The sequence below is a fragment of the Xiphophorus couchianus genome, chromosome 19, assembly GCF_001444195.1.
Source record: "Xiphophorus couchianus chromosome 19, X_couchianus-1.0, whole genome shotgun sequence".
In the NCBI taxonomy this organism is placed as follows: domain Eukaryota; kingdom Metazoa; phylum Chordata; class Actinopteri; order Cyprinodontiformes; family Poeciliidae; genus Xiphophorus; species Xiphophorus couchianus.
Genome location: NC_040246.1, coordinates 15,649,756 through 15,666,860, shown reverse-complemented (window position 1 = coordinate 15,666,860; position 17,105 = coordinate 15,649,756). Strand labels below are relative to the sequence as shown.

At 36.6% G+C, this 17,105-nt stretch overlaps 2 protein-coding genes across 6 annotated transcripts; one reads left to right on the top strand and one right to left on the bottom strand.

The window, feature by feature from the left end:
* The first annotated feature begins 612 nt into the window (after window positions 1–612).
* On the top strand, window positions 613–14,012 carry flvcr2a (FLVCR choline and putative heme transporter 2a). 4 transcript variants are annotated; one of them, XM_028001232.1, is made up of 11 exons: window positions 614–1,826; window positions 4,607–4,748; window positions 4,865–5,005; window positions 5,424–5,491; window positions 5,732–5,835; window positions 7,766–7,876; window positions 8,733–8,838; window positions 8,944–9,055; window positions 10,384–10,448; window positions 11,566–11,673; window positions 12,580–14,012. In XM_028001232.1, exons 1-11 carry the CDS (start codon window positions 1,287–1,289, stop codon window positions 12,625–12,627), a joined length of 1,545 nt encoding a protein of 514 aa, XP_027857033.1. In that variant the 5' UTR covers window positions 614–1,286; the 3' UTR covers window positions 12,628–14,012. The 4 variants fall into 4 exon arrangements, with proteins under 4 accessions (XP_027857035.1, XP_027857033.1, XP_027857034.1 ...); XM_028001231.1 differs by having other exon boundaries at window positions 616–1,826; window positions 12,577–14,012; XM_028001234.1 differs by lacking the exon at window positions 11,566–11,673 and having other exon boundaries at window positions 613–1,826.
* A 639-nt stretch (window positions 14,013–14,651) lies between these two features.
* On the bottom strand, window positions 14,652–17,076 carry erg28 (ergosterol biosynthesis 28 homolog). Of its 2 annotated transcripts, none has more exons than XM_028001236.1 (5): window positions 16,911–17,076; window positions 16,572–16,789; window positions 15,541–15,631; window positions 15,336–15,454; window positions 14,652–15,229 (listed from the first exon to the last, which is right to left on the bottom strand). In XM_028001236.1, the coding sequence occupies exons 2-5, from the start codon at window positions 16,702–16,704 to the stop codon at window positions 15,141–15,143; spliced, it is 432 nt and encodes a 143-aa protein (XP_027857037.1). In that variant the 5' UTR covers window positions 16,705–16,789; window positions 16,911–17,076; the 3' UTR covers window positions 14,652–15,140. The 2 variants fall into 2 exon arrangements, with proteins under 2 accessions (XP_027857037.1, XP_027857036.1); XM_028001235.1 differs by having other exon boundaries at window positions 16,572–16,813; window positions 16,911–17,075.
* Between the last annotated feature and the right edge of the window lie 29 nt (window positions 17,077–17,105).

Genomic DNA, 17,105 nt, shown 5'->3' with positions numbered 1-17,105 from the left:
TAATGTATAATTAAACAGTATATTAGAAAATGTTGGAGCTATTTATTCTTTATTTCTTTATCCATTTGAATTTTGTTAGTTAATTCTTAAATTTATATTTTTTGTATTATTTACAGAAGTTTATTTGCAGGTTAATAATTGTTGATTCTATTTATCTTTTGCTTTATAATTTTTCTTATTTATTTTTTCAAAGTATGACAGGAAGTAATGTGTGTCAGTCCACTTTCTATAAGTGTAGGGGCCTGGTAAAGGACCAGCAAGCATTTGGGTTTGGGGCCTATGGTTTTTACCAGAGCAAGAGAAGTAGACAGGAGAACAAAGGAAAGTTTGAATGTCGTAATTGTTTGCTGAAAAGGAAAATAAAAGCAACCAAGACAGTCAACAAGTTTGGACATTAAACTTCTTTTGCCTGCGTGAAGAATCTTGACCCCAGTGCCTCATAGTGGCTGATGGAACTTTTTTATTGGATGTTTGGTTTGACAAACAATCGCCACTACAGAAAACAATTTGGTTTATTGTGATCCTTAATATGGGATTTTACTGTCTATGAAAATTAATATTTCACATTTAATTACTAAATTGTGTATTTAACACATTTACACATTTTAAAACCACGTGAATATATATAGATGCATTTAAATGATCACAAACAAATTTTATATGAAACCAAGTTACTGGATTGTGGCATGTTTGGTCTTCTATATGTACAAGCAGGATGATGAAAAAAGAAAAGCTTCAGGGTTGAATAAGCTCAAACACAAACCCACTAGTGGTGGAAAATCGTAACAACGGAACTGAAGAAACCAGTAAGCACATGAGCGAAATGAGATGGAAACCAGGTGAATGTAATTGACTGACTGGCCACAGCTGTCAGAGGAACGGAAAACTTTGGGGAAATGTACTTACTTTAAGAATAGATAAACAAGATTAACAGTACAGGGCTAAAACCAGCATGAAAGACTTCACAAAAACAAAGCATGACACTGCGTGGCTCTCTGCTTCATTGTCCTCCTTATCTCAGCAGCTGGGAGGAGTGAAATGGATTTTCTGAGAAATCCTCAGTATTGATTCAACTCTTGGTTCGGCAGGTCGGTCCCGTGGAAAACAACCTGACTTCTGATCAATTCCCCTTTTGCTGATTTAGCCACAGAACTTCCTGGTTTTGTTTGAACATTTTGTTGGCCAGAATCACGTGATGTCTCGAAAGCGATACCAGTTTTATTTCGATTTAAAGTAACTTCTTTTCATTGGTGTTTTGCGTTGAGTATCATTCTATACGGGAGGACATGAAAGGCGACCAAGGCACCAAGGAGACTAGTCCGGATTTGGGTAAAGATGTTCGGATCCAGGCTGACATCCCAAACCGGGAGTGCGGCTCGGCGCTCCCGACGCGCCTCTACAAGAGGCGCTGGGTGATTGTGCTCCTGTTCAGCGCTTATTCCCTGAGCAACGCTTACCAGTGGATCCAGTACGGAATCATCAGCAACATCATCATGAAGTTCTACAACGTGGACGGCTTCGCTGCAGACTGGCTGTCCATGATCTACATGCTCGCGTACATCCCCTTCATATTCCCGGTTACCTGGCTGCTGGAGAAGTATGGACTGCGGTGCACTGCGCTGGTGGCCAACGCGCTCAACTGCGCAGGGACGTGGATAAAGGTGGCCAGCGCACGACCTGACCTGTTCTGGGTGACCCTGCTCGGACAGTCTGCCAGCGCCCTGGCTCAGGTCTTTATCCTCGGGATCCCCTCCAACCTGGCCTCAGTCTGGTTTGGGGCAAATGAGGTTTCCACCGCCTGCTCCATTGGAGTTTTTGGGAATCAGGTGAGTTAATGGGGCACCGTGGGGTAACATGGGCAAAAGGGGAAACTGAAGTAAACCTCTGACTGGGTGTTGGGGTTACAGTAGATAAGGATGGTGGGAGTACATTTCACCTCAGAAATGTTTAGATTGATCAGAAATTTTCTAAGAAAATGAACAAGGACAAGTTGAAAATTTGCTTGAAAAAAATCATACATTTTGAGATTTAAGCTCAGAAATATTCTAGAAAAAGACATTTCTGAGTTAAAAAAAAATATCCAAATTTTCAACTTTTTTCATTCGTTCACTGTGATTATGCAGTCATCTTCAGTGCCTTTATTCTGTTGTGTTGTTGAAAATGGGAATCTGTTTGAAGTAAGCCTTTGACAGGGTTTAAAAAAATCTAAAATCTCAGCTTTTTTCATTCACTGTAATGCTGGACAACTCTGTGTTTTTTTCTTTAAACACTTAACGTTTTGAGTTGAACCAGTTTATTTTATTAACCCTGATAAAAATTTTACTTCATCAACTATGATGCTGCTGCTGTTCATGCAGTCATTTTCAGTATTTTTTTTCTGCTGTGGTTGTGGCACATTTCTCAGACAGCAACATGTCCTACAATGTAGCCAGGCCTGAATGTTTTCTTTAAAAGAGCAGACTTCTATTATCATGTGAAGAACGCAACTATAAATTCCTGCAGCTTTGTTGTTAAGTTTTTGGCTGCCTGATCTATTTTCTTGTCTTAATCATTTGAGGAACATTCAGCTTTTCATAGTCCCATATTTTCTCCATTTACTGATTTACTGTTGCTCTGTGTTAACTGTCCTTTGTACCCTTCTGCTGACTGATATGCTGATCCTTTGAAATATCAGTTAAATCTAGAAAAATCAGGAATATTTAACACGGACATTTCAGACATCTTTGCAGGTTAATCAAATTCTCAGGCTAATCGGAGGTGTAAAATTGATTAAGGGTGTGCACACTTTCTGCTTTCTTTTTTTTGTCTTGAAATAACCACACTAGCATTTTACATTACACAAACATGGCATTAGGAGTGTGTATGCTTCAATTTTTTAACATAGTTGGAGTAAACAGGGTAGTCTGACTAGAACTACACTCATTTCTATTTTTTTGTTCAACTCTGCATTGTGTAGAGATGCAATAGAAATTTTTCTCTCATAAAACAGAAGCACATAAATGATTGAGCATCAAACTTCACTTCCAAAGCTGGTTGTAATTGTAGAATATTTCAAATTGAGAATCATTTGCAAACATTTCAGATCACTTAAACATTAGTGTTTATGTGACAATCATAGATGGTAACTTAAAAATATTGAGCTTCTTTAGTGGTGGTATCAGGTTAACCACTAAAATTGAGGGGCTGAGGATGAAATGACATTCATATTGGAAAATCAATCAGATGAAACTTGTTAATTTAACATTTGAATGACAGTGCAATGCAGCTTCTGAAGAAAATTCCCTTTTTTATGCAATCAGTTGGTAGTTTTATAACAGTTTTTACATTTTCTCATATTTAAAAATCCAAAAAAGGGAAAATTGCCAGTTTGCAAAAACATTGCTCCATTTCAACCCAGTACTTTAATAATTTGCTCACAGTAGTGTCCAACTTTAAATGAGGCAACACAGTTTTAATACTAAACAACCTAAAGCAGCTACTTCATGTTTGTAAACATTATTTTACACTTTCTTATTTGATGAAACTTGCACAGCTTCTGAGTTTTCAAAGGGATTGAGTGAAATGCTTCATAAGAAATGTGTGCTTGGTAACATGAGGCACTGCATAAACTGTAGATTAAATGATGCACAACATAGTTTAACTACCTGAGGGCTTTCTTTGGCAAAGGCGTCTGCTCATGGTGTCTGTTTGCCATCAGGTGATGCATGTCTATGCTTACAGGATTTTGACATTTCCCTGGAATTTGTATCAAGAGGTAACTTTATGTTACAGGATACAGTCTGAGGCACAAAGTGGAGAGCTGCTTTTGTTTGCTAATTTTATGAGCGTATGCTGAAAAGCTTGCAGTATTTAAAGTGACTCTTTTAGGCTGTGTGTTTCTTCTCTGGCCAGCACAAAAGGCTGAGAATGATGTTTGGTTTCCACTTACGGTCTGCTCCTCAACATGCACTCACAATTTGGGCAAAATTAGCAGAAATTGAAATTCAGGACATGTCCACATAGCGAGCAGCATACCTCACTGTGGTTGTAGAGAATCATTTTTGTGTTTTTCCTGAAAGCTTATCTTTTTCTCTTATGTGCAAGACAAGAATGGGTCTTGGAAAAGTTTCGCATGTTACAGATTTATGCTTTCTGATCAAACAACTTTAGATGTTTTTACTATGTGAAAAAGACTCAAATCTATTGTCAAGAGTGAGCTTTTTTATTTCAGCGTCTTCTTTCACCAGTGTTAGACAAACATTCTGGTTGTTTTGTGATTTAGGCCTTTAGTAACAATAAAAAGACACATTTTTGTTAATGTTTACTTGCTTTGCCCTCTGTCCTTGAATCCTATGCTTCCAGGTTTTATTGTGCGTTTTAATTCCTGCAAACATTCAGGGAATTTTTCACAAAATCAATTTTATTTAATTTCTTTTTTTTCCCCCACATATGTAAATGTGCCAAATAGAAACAACTCTTCTGATTGCTTTAATGCTCAAAGAAACCAGGAAACTGAGGAAAAATCTGAATTTTAAATAGATCTATACCCGCACTTTCTACTGGTTTTGTAATGATATTTGACATTTGCTTGTAAAAGGTATTTTCATTTTCTTTTTTTTTTCTGCAGTTGGGTATTGCCATTGGGTTTCTGGTCCCACCCATGCTTGTTCCTAATGTAAAGGATGTAGACGAGTTGGCGTATCACATCAGATTCATGTTCTACATCAGTGCGGGTGTGGCCACCTTCATCTTTGTACTTGTGGTCATCGGTATGTAAACTCCCCCAAAAGGGCATTAAATGGGTTCTGTGTTGTAGCTCTGTTTACATAAATCTCCTCAGCAATTGAAGATCAATTGCTAAGGAGATTGATTATTTGTTTTGTAGTGTTTCAGGAGAGACCAGAGATCCCACCAACCCGGTCCCAGGCTCAAGCCAGGATTTCCCGCTCCAGTGATTACTCTTACATGGCCTCCATCTGGAGGCTGCTGTGCAACAAAGCCTTCATGTTACTTGTAATCAGCTATGGTTAGTCCTTCTTGCTCAAAATGTGGGAACACTGCCTTCACATTTATGGAAAACCCCAGGGAAGATGTGTAAAACCTTTCAATATATGTTGTTTAATGCAGTAGCATAATGTGTGAAAACTTTGGAAATGTTTATTTTTATGACCCTCCTAATAGAGGTTAGTAGTATGTTGATGCTATACTGAAGTGAAAGGCTACATTCACTACAATGTTGAATTGACTTTCAGTACAGTTAATGGTAACTTAGATTTCACACCTTCATGGACTTCATTTTTATGTATAAACTTGGAGTTTCAGATTATTTGAGAGATTTTATGTAAAATGGCAGCCATTTTCTTTAAGTTGAGGCTAATGTGTAATTCTGCTTTTACAGCTGATCATCTCAGAATAATAAAGGTCTCTCTTTTTTTTTTTTGCAGGGTTGAATGTTGGCAGTTTCTACGCCATTTCCACACTTTTAAACCGAATGATAATTGATCGCTACCCTGTAAGTTCCTTTATTTTATTGCTAGGGAAATTTTCTCTTCTGTGAACCTTTCTTTGTCCTTTCTTAGCACTGGTTGACGTTTTCCAGGTTTTAAGCTTTTGTGCATTTCGTTTTACCACCAAACTTTAAAGCTTCAGGACAGCTGACCATCACAAAGATAACATTTCTGGATTTTAGGAGTCTGGGTAAAATAATGGCCGTGTCCCATGAATCAGTAGTGTTTATGGTGTTTCACTTCAGGGTGAAGAGTTGAACGCTGGGAGGATCGGTTTAACCATTGTCATTGCTGGAATGGCAGGATCTCTCATCTGTGGCCTTTGGCTCGACAAGACCAAGACCTACAAGTAAGATCCTCCTCTAAATCTGTTTGTGAAACCTGATATTTGTAAAGGTAAAAGTGAGCCATGCTACCAGACATCAATGAGAAGCCAAAGACTAATTTAGCACGAACATCAACCACTGGGCGGAGTTTTCTCCTACACAGTGCCTTTTTTTAAAATTTCCTGTTCAGTTGGTAAGATGTGATGACCTGGCTTTACAACTGGATTTCAGTTGCCAGTAGTAAACATATTCACACAATCAACTACATCTGATGGCTACAAAATCAAAATCTGGAGCTAACTTAAGAAAAATCATTGCTCCTCTCCAGAATGAGGTTCAAGCACAAAAGTTCAGGAACTGGTTGTTCAGAGTGTTGTAACCAAATTTGGAAGGTAAAAATATGGTATTAAAGGTTTGGCAATAACTGCATTGCTGAGTTCTGTGAAAGAAAATTCTGTCACTATATTATATATTAGTTTCACATAATCTAGTCTTCTGATTTCTGATTCATTCAATTTTGGGTGTTCATTTACTGTTAGCCATAATCATTAGATAGCAGAAATAAACACAGTATATGACTCTAAGTCTACAGTTTTTACATTTTTATTTGAATTACTGAAAGATCTTTTTTTTTGTCTAGTTTGAGAAACAGTTGCTCAAGTTGAATTGACATCAACAAGAATCCTGCAGGACTGTTTTTATACACGTTTAAGTAAAACAGGCTTTGTCTGCAGAGTTCAGTGAAAAGAATGTTTTTGAGTCCAGCTTTTGCTGAAATCCGACCTTGAAAACCTTTAACAGCAAGGTTATTTTTGGGGCACTTGAAGCTAAATTTAAAAGCAAAAAAACAAGTATTGTTATTTTTGGGAAGAATTATGAATGCTTTCCTCAAAGTAAGTATCTCCCTTGTCTTCACCTGTTAGTGCTTCTTGTAATGAGGCACACAATCTACTGTGGCAGGTTAAAATCCTCAGATTCCTCACATGCCACAGTAAATGCATAGCTGTCAAAGCAGTTTGGCTCAGGTTTACACTGGACCCTCACACTGTCTTACTGTGTCAGACATTCACTGGACTTTGCTATATCAACAAAATGTTTTGCAGCATAATTTACGCATGACTGTGCAAGAGGCTCTGTTCTCAAAGTAAGCATGTTTTTTTGCAGAACGTGCTTGGGATACACTTAAGAATAGTGATTTTAATAGTAGCAATAGTATTAATGGAGGTATATATTTTTGGGACTGCAAGCTAAATTTAAAAACTAAATTCCAAGTTAATGATGTCTTTAATTTTATCTAAGTATATACTTTATACCTTTTGAACCTTTTTTTTAAATTATCTCTTTTGCTTGTCAAATGTTTAAGCCAATTTAAATGTAGATTTTAGTTTTTTAAAAAAAAAAACATTCTTAAACATCTTAGTACGGTATTTGAACATAGTATCATCCATCCTTATGAACATCCTATATTGTTTTTTTTCCATTGCTTCTAATGCTCTATATAGTCTATAATTTTAGATAATTCAATGCAAAATATGAAACTGCTAGTCATTGCATACGCTTGCTTATTTCCAGCTTTATTTCTGTTACATTGAATTTGAGGGCTTACTGTCAGTGAAAACCCAACATGAGCTCAGAAAATTATGACAAAATATTTCGAATCCAACAATTTGGGATGTTATACAAGGATAAATAATTATTACACATCACTGACACCCTGCACCAGGTCACTGCTAAAGAAGCTGGTAGTTCGGTGTGCTGAATCAAAGATATTTAATGGAAATGGAAGAAAAAAGTGTTCAAAAACACAAAGGTGCATAACAGCAATACCCTGGATAGGACTGAAATAAAAGCCACTCAAGTATTTCAGATTCATAAGCGTTATCTGAACATGAGTTCTTACAGTTGGTGTGGATGTTGCAATTCGTTTAAAACTTCTTCCTCTGGTCCCTGCAGACAAACCACCCTGGTGGTGTATATTCTGTCTCTGGTTGGGATGCTGGTTTACACTTTCACCCTGAACCTGGGGCACCTCTGGGTGGTGTTCATCACCGCTGGAGTTCTAGGGTAAGTAGACGAACTGAGCCGTGGATATACTGTGACATGTTCAAGGACATTTGAGTAGTACTAATTAAGGCAATTAGTATGTGGGCAGGAGCAGCAGTACATCAGTATAATTGTACTTGAGTAGAAATCCCCAAAATTACTTGGTATTTGGTGAAAAGGCTAAGTATGTACTGAGTAAATATTTGAACATAACATTGGATTTAATTTGAGAAACACAAAAATTCCCCCCGTCAAAGTTAAAACTGACTTCTATAAGATAGCAGATATGTAACATTAAATAAGTAATTTCATAATTATCTCTCTTCAAGTTAATAATATTTAGTGTATGGATCTTGGGCTCCAGAGTTTGTGTGGATAGGCCTCAATCAGGCTACACATCTGGATGATGCAATTTTACAATGTAATATAAGCTCTGTAAGCTCTCTCAGGCTGCATTGGGATGAGCTGTGAACAGCCATTTCCAAGTCCAGCAACACATTCTCCATCAGATTCAGGTCTGGGCTTTGACTGGGCTACCTGAGAACCACCACTCAACAAAAGATCTCACTTTGACATAAACTCTAGATGTGTCTGATGCATTTTTGGTTTGAAACTTATTTAGTGAAAACATTACCCATGTATTCCTGTGAAACTACGTCAAGAGGAAAATTTTTCTCATTCCAAGTCCAATTATTGCTATTTTTGGTAAGATTAAGCTTATTGGATTCCATAGCTATTCTTCTTTTCATTTCTAAAAAAACTTGCCCTACTATTCCATCAGTGAAGCAGTTTTACATAATCTCATAATGAAGAGCAGAGCAGACTGTGAAATTGACATTTTAAATTTGAGCTCCAGTTTCTGTTTTGATTTCTGCAGCTTCTTCATGACCGGATATCTCCCTCTTGGATTTGAGTTTGCTGTGGAGCTCACTTTCCCAGAATCGGAGGGAACCTCATCGGGTCTGCTCAACTTTTCAGCTCAGGTTGGTTATTGGTGGCACTGATTAACTGCACACTTTCATTCTAAACACATGACATATATTTACTTTTGGGCCATAAACACTTTTTTTATGTAATTCTTGTTGCAGATTTTTGGAATCGTTTTCACCATTGGACAAGGAAAGATTATTGATAAATGGGGAACATTACCTGGAAATGTATTTCTGTGTATTTTTTTGCTAATAGGAACAGTAATGACAGGTGAGACACGAACATCAACATGTCACTTTGCAGCCACAAACTACAATTTCTTGATTGGGATTTTATTGCTATAGACCAGGGTCTGAAACCTTTACAACATAAAGAAACATATTTACTTAAGCAAACCAAAAACAAAAAACAAACAAACAAAAAAAACAACTCATTTAAAGCTGCAAATGTCACAATGTTTTGAAAAAATGTACAACTTACAATTTCAGATAAATATCTACTATATGAAATTGATTATTTTTAAAGAACCACTATTTCAGTTCTATTTTTAGATTTTAAAATAAAGATAAACACAAACTTGGCAAAGAAGATGGATCTTTTTCTCCTGTGGGGACAGATGAAAATGAAAAAGCGTATGGATTCCAACCAAATAAGAAAATCAAATTCCAAAAACATGTCACAAGTGCTTTGTGTCATTCTTCACACTCTGAGTTTAATAACAAATAATGTTTCTTATTTGAAACATTTTAAAAACTCATATTCTTTCTACTTTTCAGTTATGCAGTCCTTTGTTGTGTAAAAACCCAACAAAACACATTAAAGTCTGCAGCTGTAACATGACAAAAATGTTAAAGGGTATGAAGACTTCTGCAAGTCCAAAAGCTGTCATCTTCTTTGGATGTTTGCTGCCCCCTGGTGGATAAATTTAAAACAAATTTGTGAAAGTTGCTCGTGGACAGTTTTTGCCATAAATATTGTTGTGGGGGAAAAAAATGATAAAATCACTCAATCAGGTTTATTTTGTATGGTGTGCACAATACAGAGAGCTTGTAAGACAATCAATAATGAAGCATTGAGTCAAGACATAGATTTTATAATAAGGATAAAGATCCAAAACATGTGAGAAACGGTCTGATTCCCATGTAGCTGCAGGAAAACAACTCCCAACCTTGTGTGTTTAACTCGTACAGGTTCTTTCACAAGCACTTAATTTAACATGACCAGCAGGTGTTAATTTACAATAATTTTCCCTCCACAATATGTTTGTTCCTCATATTTTCATACATAGTTAATTTGTGAAATAGCTTGGATAAAGTTGTTTTCACTATTTTCTGTGAAGACCACCAGCTTTTTGGTGTTGGATCTGTGTTTTGCTCAACGTTGACTGAAAATCAGTTGTCAGGTTACAAAATTCTTTTCACACTTAATACAATTTGTTCAGGGTTTTTGCACACTAATATAAAGTTGCAGCACACAAGAGACATTTATTTGACACATTTGTTTACCTTTTAGAATATAGAAATAACATTTTTTTCTCTTTTTAATTGCATCAACTTTAAACATTTAGTCTACCAGTATAATGCCTCTATTTCTCACAGGATTCATCAAATCTGATCTCCGGCGGCAGAAGACCAATAAACAGGCTGAGGTGCAGCAACTGAGTGTAAGTATCTGTCTGAGGTGCTTAAGGTCTGAAATGGGGATCTTTCACTAGGTCAGGTCCCAGTCTGGCTTGGTCTCTGCAGTTTCTTCTGGCTGCTTGGCTCCAGTTTTTCTCATTGCAACATCCTGCTGGTTGATTTCTGGGGTTTCTTTGCTGCAGGGGAGAAACTTTTGTGTTGCTATGTCTAACCCTTCAACAAAAAACACAAGCCTCCTTCTTGCTACTTACAATTTACAAGAGATTATTGTCAATTACATGGTTATGTTTTGCTTCAGAAATGGCACTGCTTTCCAAGCTTTCAGTATTGGTGCAGCTGACTGCTTTCAGATATGTTGTGATTTAGAAATTAAATCGCAAAATATCTAGTATTTTGTGATATTTTTGTGACCACTCATTTTATTTCCAGTAAAATGAGCTGTTCATTTTATTGACCTGAACAGATGTCATCCCAATGATTGTGTAAGTCATAACATTTCAGTTAAATTTTCCATATGCCATAATGGGAATAAACCCTCAAAATATATTTTGAATAGGGAATCTGTATAGGTGGTTTTACTTTGAGTTCAATTACTGAAATAAACTTTACAGGGGTACCATACTGTCATGTTATTCTAAAGACAACAAAAAAAGAGTAATACAAAATAATCTTTCCCAAAACAAAATGTACTGGCATCCAGCTGTTTGAAATTTTTCTTAAAAAAAAAAAAAGAAAACCCTGTTAAGTTTAACATTAATTCGCTGTCATCTGCAGCTTGCATTTTAAAACAAGCAAGATTCCATGTTTGTTTTTTGCTTTGCTTAAATTTGAATAAAAACGCAGCTTTGACTTAAAACACCAGGACTCCTGCATACTTGTTGAACTTGAGACCAGATTCTTTTGTCAATGGCTTTCTAAAAATATCTGAAAACTAAATTATTCTAGAAATTAAGTTTCATCTCAAGTATGCTGCAGTTTCCTTATTATAGTCTGTACAAAGAGCTTGGTGGTCTAGTTGACAGGCTGCTGTAGGTGGGTGTGCAGGAGTTTCTGGAACCACTGGTGGAGGTAATATGGTGTGAAGGATAAAGGTGACCCTAAGGGTCCCCCAGATCTTTGATACTGGAGCTATGATTACAGCCTACAGAGACCAAGACATCAGTGCGAGACTACGGGGCCACAGCAGGCAACAGGAGTCATGACATTACCTCACAACTTCACAAAAATCTATATGGATGTGACAACAAGGTAGGGTCACATGAACAAAAACTCCCTGAATCCTCAAAGGTATGAAACTATGGCAAACTGTAGCCGTTAAACCGATTATATTCTTGTTGATGCAAACAGAATTAGTTTGTGCTAAGTTTATTTGTATATCACATTTCATCAACAAGGGAGTTCAAAGTGCTTTACATGATAAAGCACCAGTTCTGAAAACAAGCAAATGTATCATTTTGTCAAATGTCATCAATGCATATCAAATATACTGATCAGTGTTCCACTTACTAGTCAAAGGCAACGCTAAAAAGGAGAGATTTTAACCTTGATTTAAAGAAACTGTATTTCAGCAGTATTGCAGTTTTTTTGGAAGCTTGTTCTACCATAAAAACTGAATGCTGCTTCTCCATGTTTGGTTTTGGTTACTGGTAAACTTGAACCAGAAGACCTGAGTGGTCTGGAAGGTTGGTACAGCAACAGGTTTTGTATTTTGGTCTTGATCTGCTCAGTGATTTATAAACTAACAAATTTATTTTTAAAGTTTATTGTCTGAGCTACAGGGAGCCAGAGTAAGGATGTTAGAACTGGGGTGATGTGCACTATCTTCCTGGTTTTAGTGAGAACGCAAGCAGCAGCATTCTGGGTCAGCTACATATAAAGACACTATTGCAATACTCAATGTGGCTATTGATAAATGAGTTTCTCTAGGTCTTGCTGGGACCGTAGTCTTTTAATCCTGAAAATATTCTTCAGTTGGTAGAAGGCTGGCTTTGTAAATGTCTTTATGTGACTCTGAAGGTTCAGATCTGAATCAGTCACTATGCCCAGATTTTGGATGTAGGTTCTAGTTGTGTATAATCTGCATAGTTATGGTAACTAATTAATGTCCTCCAAGTTGCAGTAGTGCTTATTGTCTGCCCATGTCTCTTCTAGAAGATGGCCACTGATATTCAAGAAGGTATCCTGAAAGAGAGGAAGTTCTAAGGTGAAATGATGTCTCCTCAGCAAACCACAAAGAGAAGAAACAAAGTCTTAAGGGACATGTCAGCATGTGTAAACATGCCAAAATAACTACAATGCAACATGCTGCTATGACTAGTGAGTATATGGAGACTCTGTGGCCATGATGGACGTCCATCTTTGATTCTTTAGTATTAAGAACTGCTGCTCCTTTTTTACTGTACTAAGATGCAACAAAAAATCATGTTAGTATTTAAAATGCAATTTCTAAATCAACCTTTATACATGTTTAAAATGCACTTTCAGAAAATGCAACACTTGCAGTTGAGACAGCCTCTAATTTTCTGACTCAAATCTGTTAACATTCCAACGGGTTTTTTTAGTAACAGATTTTCATGACTTTTTGATAATATTAATTTAAAGAGTAATATTCAGTGTTTCCTGATACTTGTGCTGAACTTAAGTATCTACTCTGGTGAAGGTACCTATTGACTTCTGTGTTTTGTCAGAGTGATCTTAAATGCAGACCATAAGTGGGACGTCCTTTCTTTACATTGAATAAGGTTCACATATCACCCGTTTGCCATTAAAGGATCACCTGGTTGGTATTCTGCCAAGTATAAATACTGATTGATGCCGTGCATCAAAGTACACTCACAGAGGTCAGTTTTCTTCTCATTTTACAAGAATATGTCTGAATCGGGTTTTTTTTTAATATCTAGAAGATGAAGAATTTTGGCACAAAACAAAATGGATGAAAAAAGAAAATATGCCATTTTGCACACAAATGTCTTCACTGCATATTTTTTCCAGAACAGAATACTTATATGTAATATTTTAAGGTTGTGTGAACGGAGTTGGCACTGATTTCCGGTACAATTTTTTTTTCTAGAAATTAATGTCGAATTTCAACTTGAATGTATGACATCATTTTCTACAGCAGTTGGACTGTCATTATGAAACTTTAAAAACCAGGCTGCATAAAGGAGCCTGGCTGGGTGAATAGACGGTTGAATGATGGAAAGAGAAATGAATGAATGAAAAGATGGGTGGATGAATATTGAGTAGAGAGGAATGGATTGATACTGATCAATGGATGGTGGGTACATAAATGGACTGATGGGTTTATTGATTGATGAATTTGTACTAATTTCTGAAAATAGAATATCAAGTAGTGTGGAAATGACTTTTATTTCCTTTGTCCATGTTTGTGGAAAATTCATACATTCCATTTTTTTGTGTTGGAATATTAGATGATTTACACATTTAATCAGATCATTCTGTAGCTGTGAGAAAGTCATTGTAGAACTATGCACTGTAACACTGCCAAACATTGACTACAAGTTTTTAGGGCTTTTGTACGTTGCACATTTATATTGGTGATAATAAATATTTCTGGGCTGCTGTAACAGTGAGGGTTTTTTCTTTATTTGCACTTACCTCATGGCTATATTTCTGAATCATTGAGTCTTTCAGTAATTTAAAGTATTTTTCAGAATTTTAATTTGCAAAACATTTTTCATAATGAACATATTGGGGATTTAGGAAGCACCAGTAAATAAGACGGATTCAAATGACCTTGGAAAAAGCATGACATGGGAGACGCAACAAAATACCAAAGTACTAATATTAAAATTCCCATCAAAAACAGGTCACAGAGAGGTAAAACAGGCTGCATGAGCAGTTAGTAAACTTGGGCAAAAAACAAAAATTAAACAGACATAAATGAACCATAAGGGGGATTTTAAACATGTTAGGATAGGTTGGGAGAAGGAGATAGATGACACAGCACCATCAAAATAAAGATATGGTAACAAGAAAACGGTACAGGAAGTTACATTAAAAAAAACACACTAAAATGGGATAAAATTCCAACCAATTACTCAAAGATTTTATATCTGGAGAACCAGCTCGGTTTCTTTAGGAATCAAATTTGATCAAACACTGTAGAATCCCCAGATAATTAACCTCAATATACTCTAGGTAATTGGGTATTTTGTGCCTATTTGAAGATAGATTGATCTGTGAATCATGAAGGACATAGGGTACATGTTTGATTTATTTATTCATCAGACGATGAAATAAAACCATAAATGCCGGCAAAGATGTGAAGTTTAATTCAAATATCGAACAACATGGATGATTTCCTAAAAATAATGCAATGCAAAACAAAACAAACAATTACACCTTCAGAATCAAGATGTCTGAATTGCTCTGCAGATGAATAGCTTTCTCATTACGAGTTCATAAAACCTCAAGTTTGTTTCTGTGGTAAAAATCAAGAAACTGCTGGGGTGTGTGTGTGTAAAACACTTTTACATTATGTAGTTCTTTAGTAAAGTCTGAACTGATAAAAAAAAAATAGAGATGAAGTGAAAAAATTATATTCCAGATTACTATGTGGCTTAATCCTTTTATAATATTGCTCCTTTGAATGTTAAATAGGTAAACCCATGATACATGATACAAAAGCTGGCACACAATTACTGGTCCAAGTTTGTGTGCTGGTGGTGGTTTCGGCCAATAAGAGGAGGAAACTAGTTTCGCTTCTTCTGCCGTGCTCCCAATTCTTCCTGAGTCTCTGGAAAACACTGGAATCCAATGAGCATTCCTATGATGGAAAAACCTGGGAAAAGCAAGATAAGATGTGATGCTTTTCAAATGAATAAATATCCAGTAAAAGTTTCAAACATAAAATCCTAAATATGAGGCTATTACCCCTCCATACTCACTTGCAACAATGAGTGGTGCCATCACTCCAATAGTCAGTGGTGCAGTTTTGTAGATGAATGCTTCCGACAGAAAGTGACCCAGTGCCAACACAAATGTCCATAAAGTAATGTGATATAGCCTGTAGAAGCCAATATGTATTAATATGATCATAAGATTGTAAACCAAGAGCATGTAGGAGTTTTAAAACATAACCGGATAGCTTACGTTTTGTTCTGGATATCAATGGCACAGGCACAGCGGATGATTGACGACAGCAATGTCCAAATACCAAATGTTCGAGCTTGGAGACCATTTACTAGAGTAAGTAGAGGAGTAGACAGGGAGGCATAATAAAGCAATTAGTATATATATATGAATCTTTTTAAGCCCGTTTTCGATTAGCTACATGATCGTAAAAATAAAACGTTTGCCAATATAAATCAAAATAAATCAACATTTGCCAGTTCTATCTCCTTCTAGGTGGTGTCATCCCACTTGGTGGAAATGACTTTAGACGTGATTCTTGTAATCGTTCAACAGTTGCTGACATCAATCTTGAGGATTTTTTTTTCTACTCCCACTTTCAACCGAGATGTTTGAGGGGTTTCTTGCATGTAAAGTCCATTTCAAACCAAGATCTGTGCTTAATCTTTTTTACTCTCATTATAAATGTTCTCAAATATTCTGCTCTGATACTTGATGTTAGATTTTATAATGGTCTGCTGGTCCAGATCCTGAAACCGTGACACTTCCAGCTCCTTGCTTTTCAGTATGAGGTTTGTTTCTTGTATTTGGTTTAAGCCAAACACATTTTCTGTTCTTGTTTCCAAAGATAAATAATTCAAGTTTATACTGAAATGTCCATATTTTTCCAGAAGTCCTTTTCTTGCCTACATCCCCGTGGACGTTTGAATCAACACCAGCAAAAGCTTGTTGGTTTTGTGATATCTTAGTGTTTTTGTAGACTTCTTTTAGCATTTTGCTATCTGTTCTCTGGGTGAACATGCATGGAAGACCAGACCTGGGCATGTTGGTAGTTGTCTTAAATGTCGTCCTTTTGTGAACTATTTTCTGTATTGTGTTATGTCAGATTTCTAATCGTTTTGAGTTCCAAAACCCTTTGCAAACGCATAAGCTGCTAAATGATGTGCCCAAATCTATCCCAAATCAGAAATCAAATAGATATAACATCTAAATATGTTAAAAAAAACACACTGGGTGTTCTAATTTTTCCGCTTGACATTATAAATACTCACCAAACTCTGGCGTTCCCGTGTACAGTTTCTCTGAGAGGAAGCTGTGGTCCCTGAAGCTCTGCACGGTGTTTCCCATCGCTATGACGGACACCATCACCAGCCAGCTCCGGAGGACGTTCAGAAAGCGGCTCATATTTGCGGTCAATGACGCACCCGTCAGAGAGTCTGTCGGCTCACAGTAGCCCAGGAAAGCTCAGACCGCGGGAGCAACCGAGCGGCTTAAAACACACATTCAAGGTCGTCTGTCAGGAGATTACAATCATTAATATCTCTAAACAGACTAATATTTTGTAATTTCGTCAATGAGGAAAAAAAACAAAGAAAACCATAGCTACCCACCAGCGATAACCAGACTACAGCGTCATTATGTTTTTAAAACACAATCTGGCAAGACTAAATACCAAAACCACAGGTGGATTTCAGCCAACCGAGTATTTAGCTACATTTGAAACGGTGACTTTTCCCCAATCTTTGCCCACAGGGTAAGCCAATAACAAGGCTCCAAAAAATGGCTCCATTCTGTCGAACCATTAT

What these genes read in the sequence shown, in the direction of transcription:
- flvcr2a (XM_028001231.1), top strand. Translation starts at nt 1,287, where the DNA reads ATGAAAGGCGACCAAGGCACCAAGGAGACTAGTCCGGATTTGGGTAAA. An exon ending in AATAGGAACAGTAATGACAG is followed by an intron (nt 9,056 to 10,383) that starts GTGAGACACGAA and finishes TATTTCTCACAG; the next exon opens with GATTCATCAAATCTGATCTC. An exon ending in TATATGGATGTGACAACAAG is followed by an intron (nt 11,674 to 12,576) that starts GTAGGGTCACAT and finishes TGTCTCTTCTAG; the next exon opens with AAGATGGCCACTGATATTCA.
- erg28 (XM_028001236.1), bottom strand. Translation starts at nt 16,704, where the DNA reads ATGAGCCGCTTTCTGAACGTCCTCCGGAGCTGGCTGGTGATGGTGTCC. An exon ending in ATTGATATCCAGAACAAAAC is followed by an intron (nt 15,455 to 15,540) that starts GTAAGCTATCCG and finishes TGGCTTCTACAG; the next exon opens with GCTATATCACATTACTTTAT. An exon ending in GGCACCACTCATTGTTGCAA is followed by an intron (nt 15,230 to 15,335) that starts GTGAGTATGGAG and finishes TGCTTTTCCCAG; the next exon opens with GTTTTTCCATCATAGGAATG.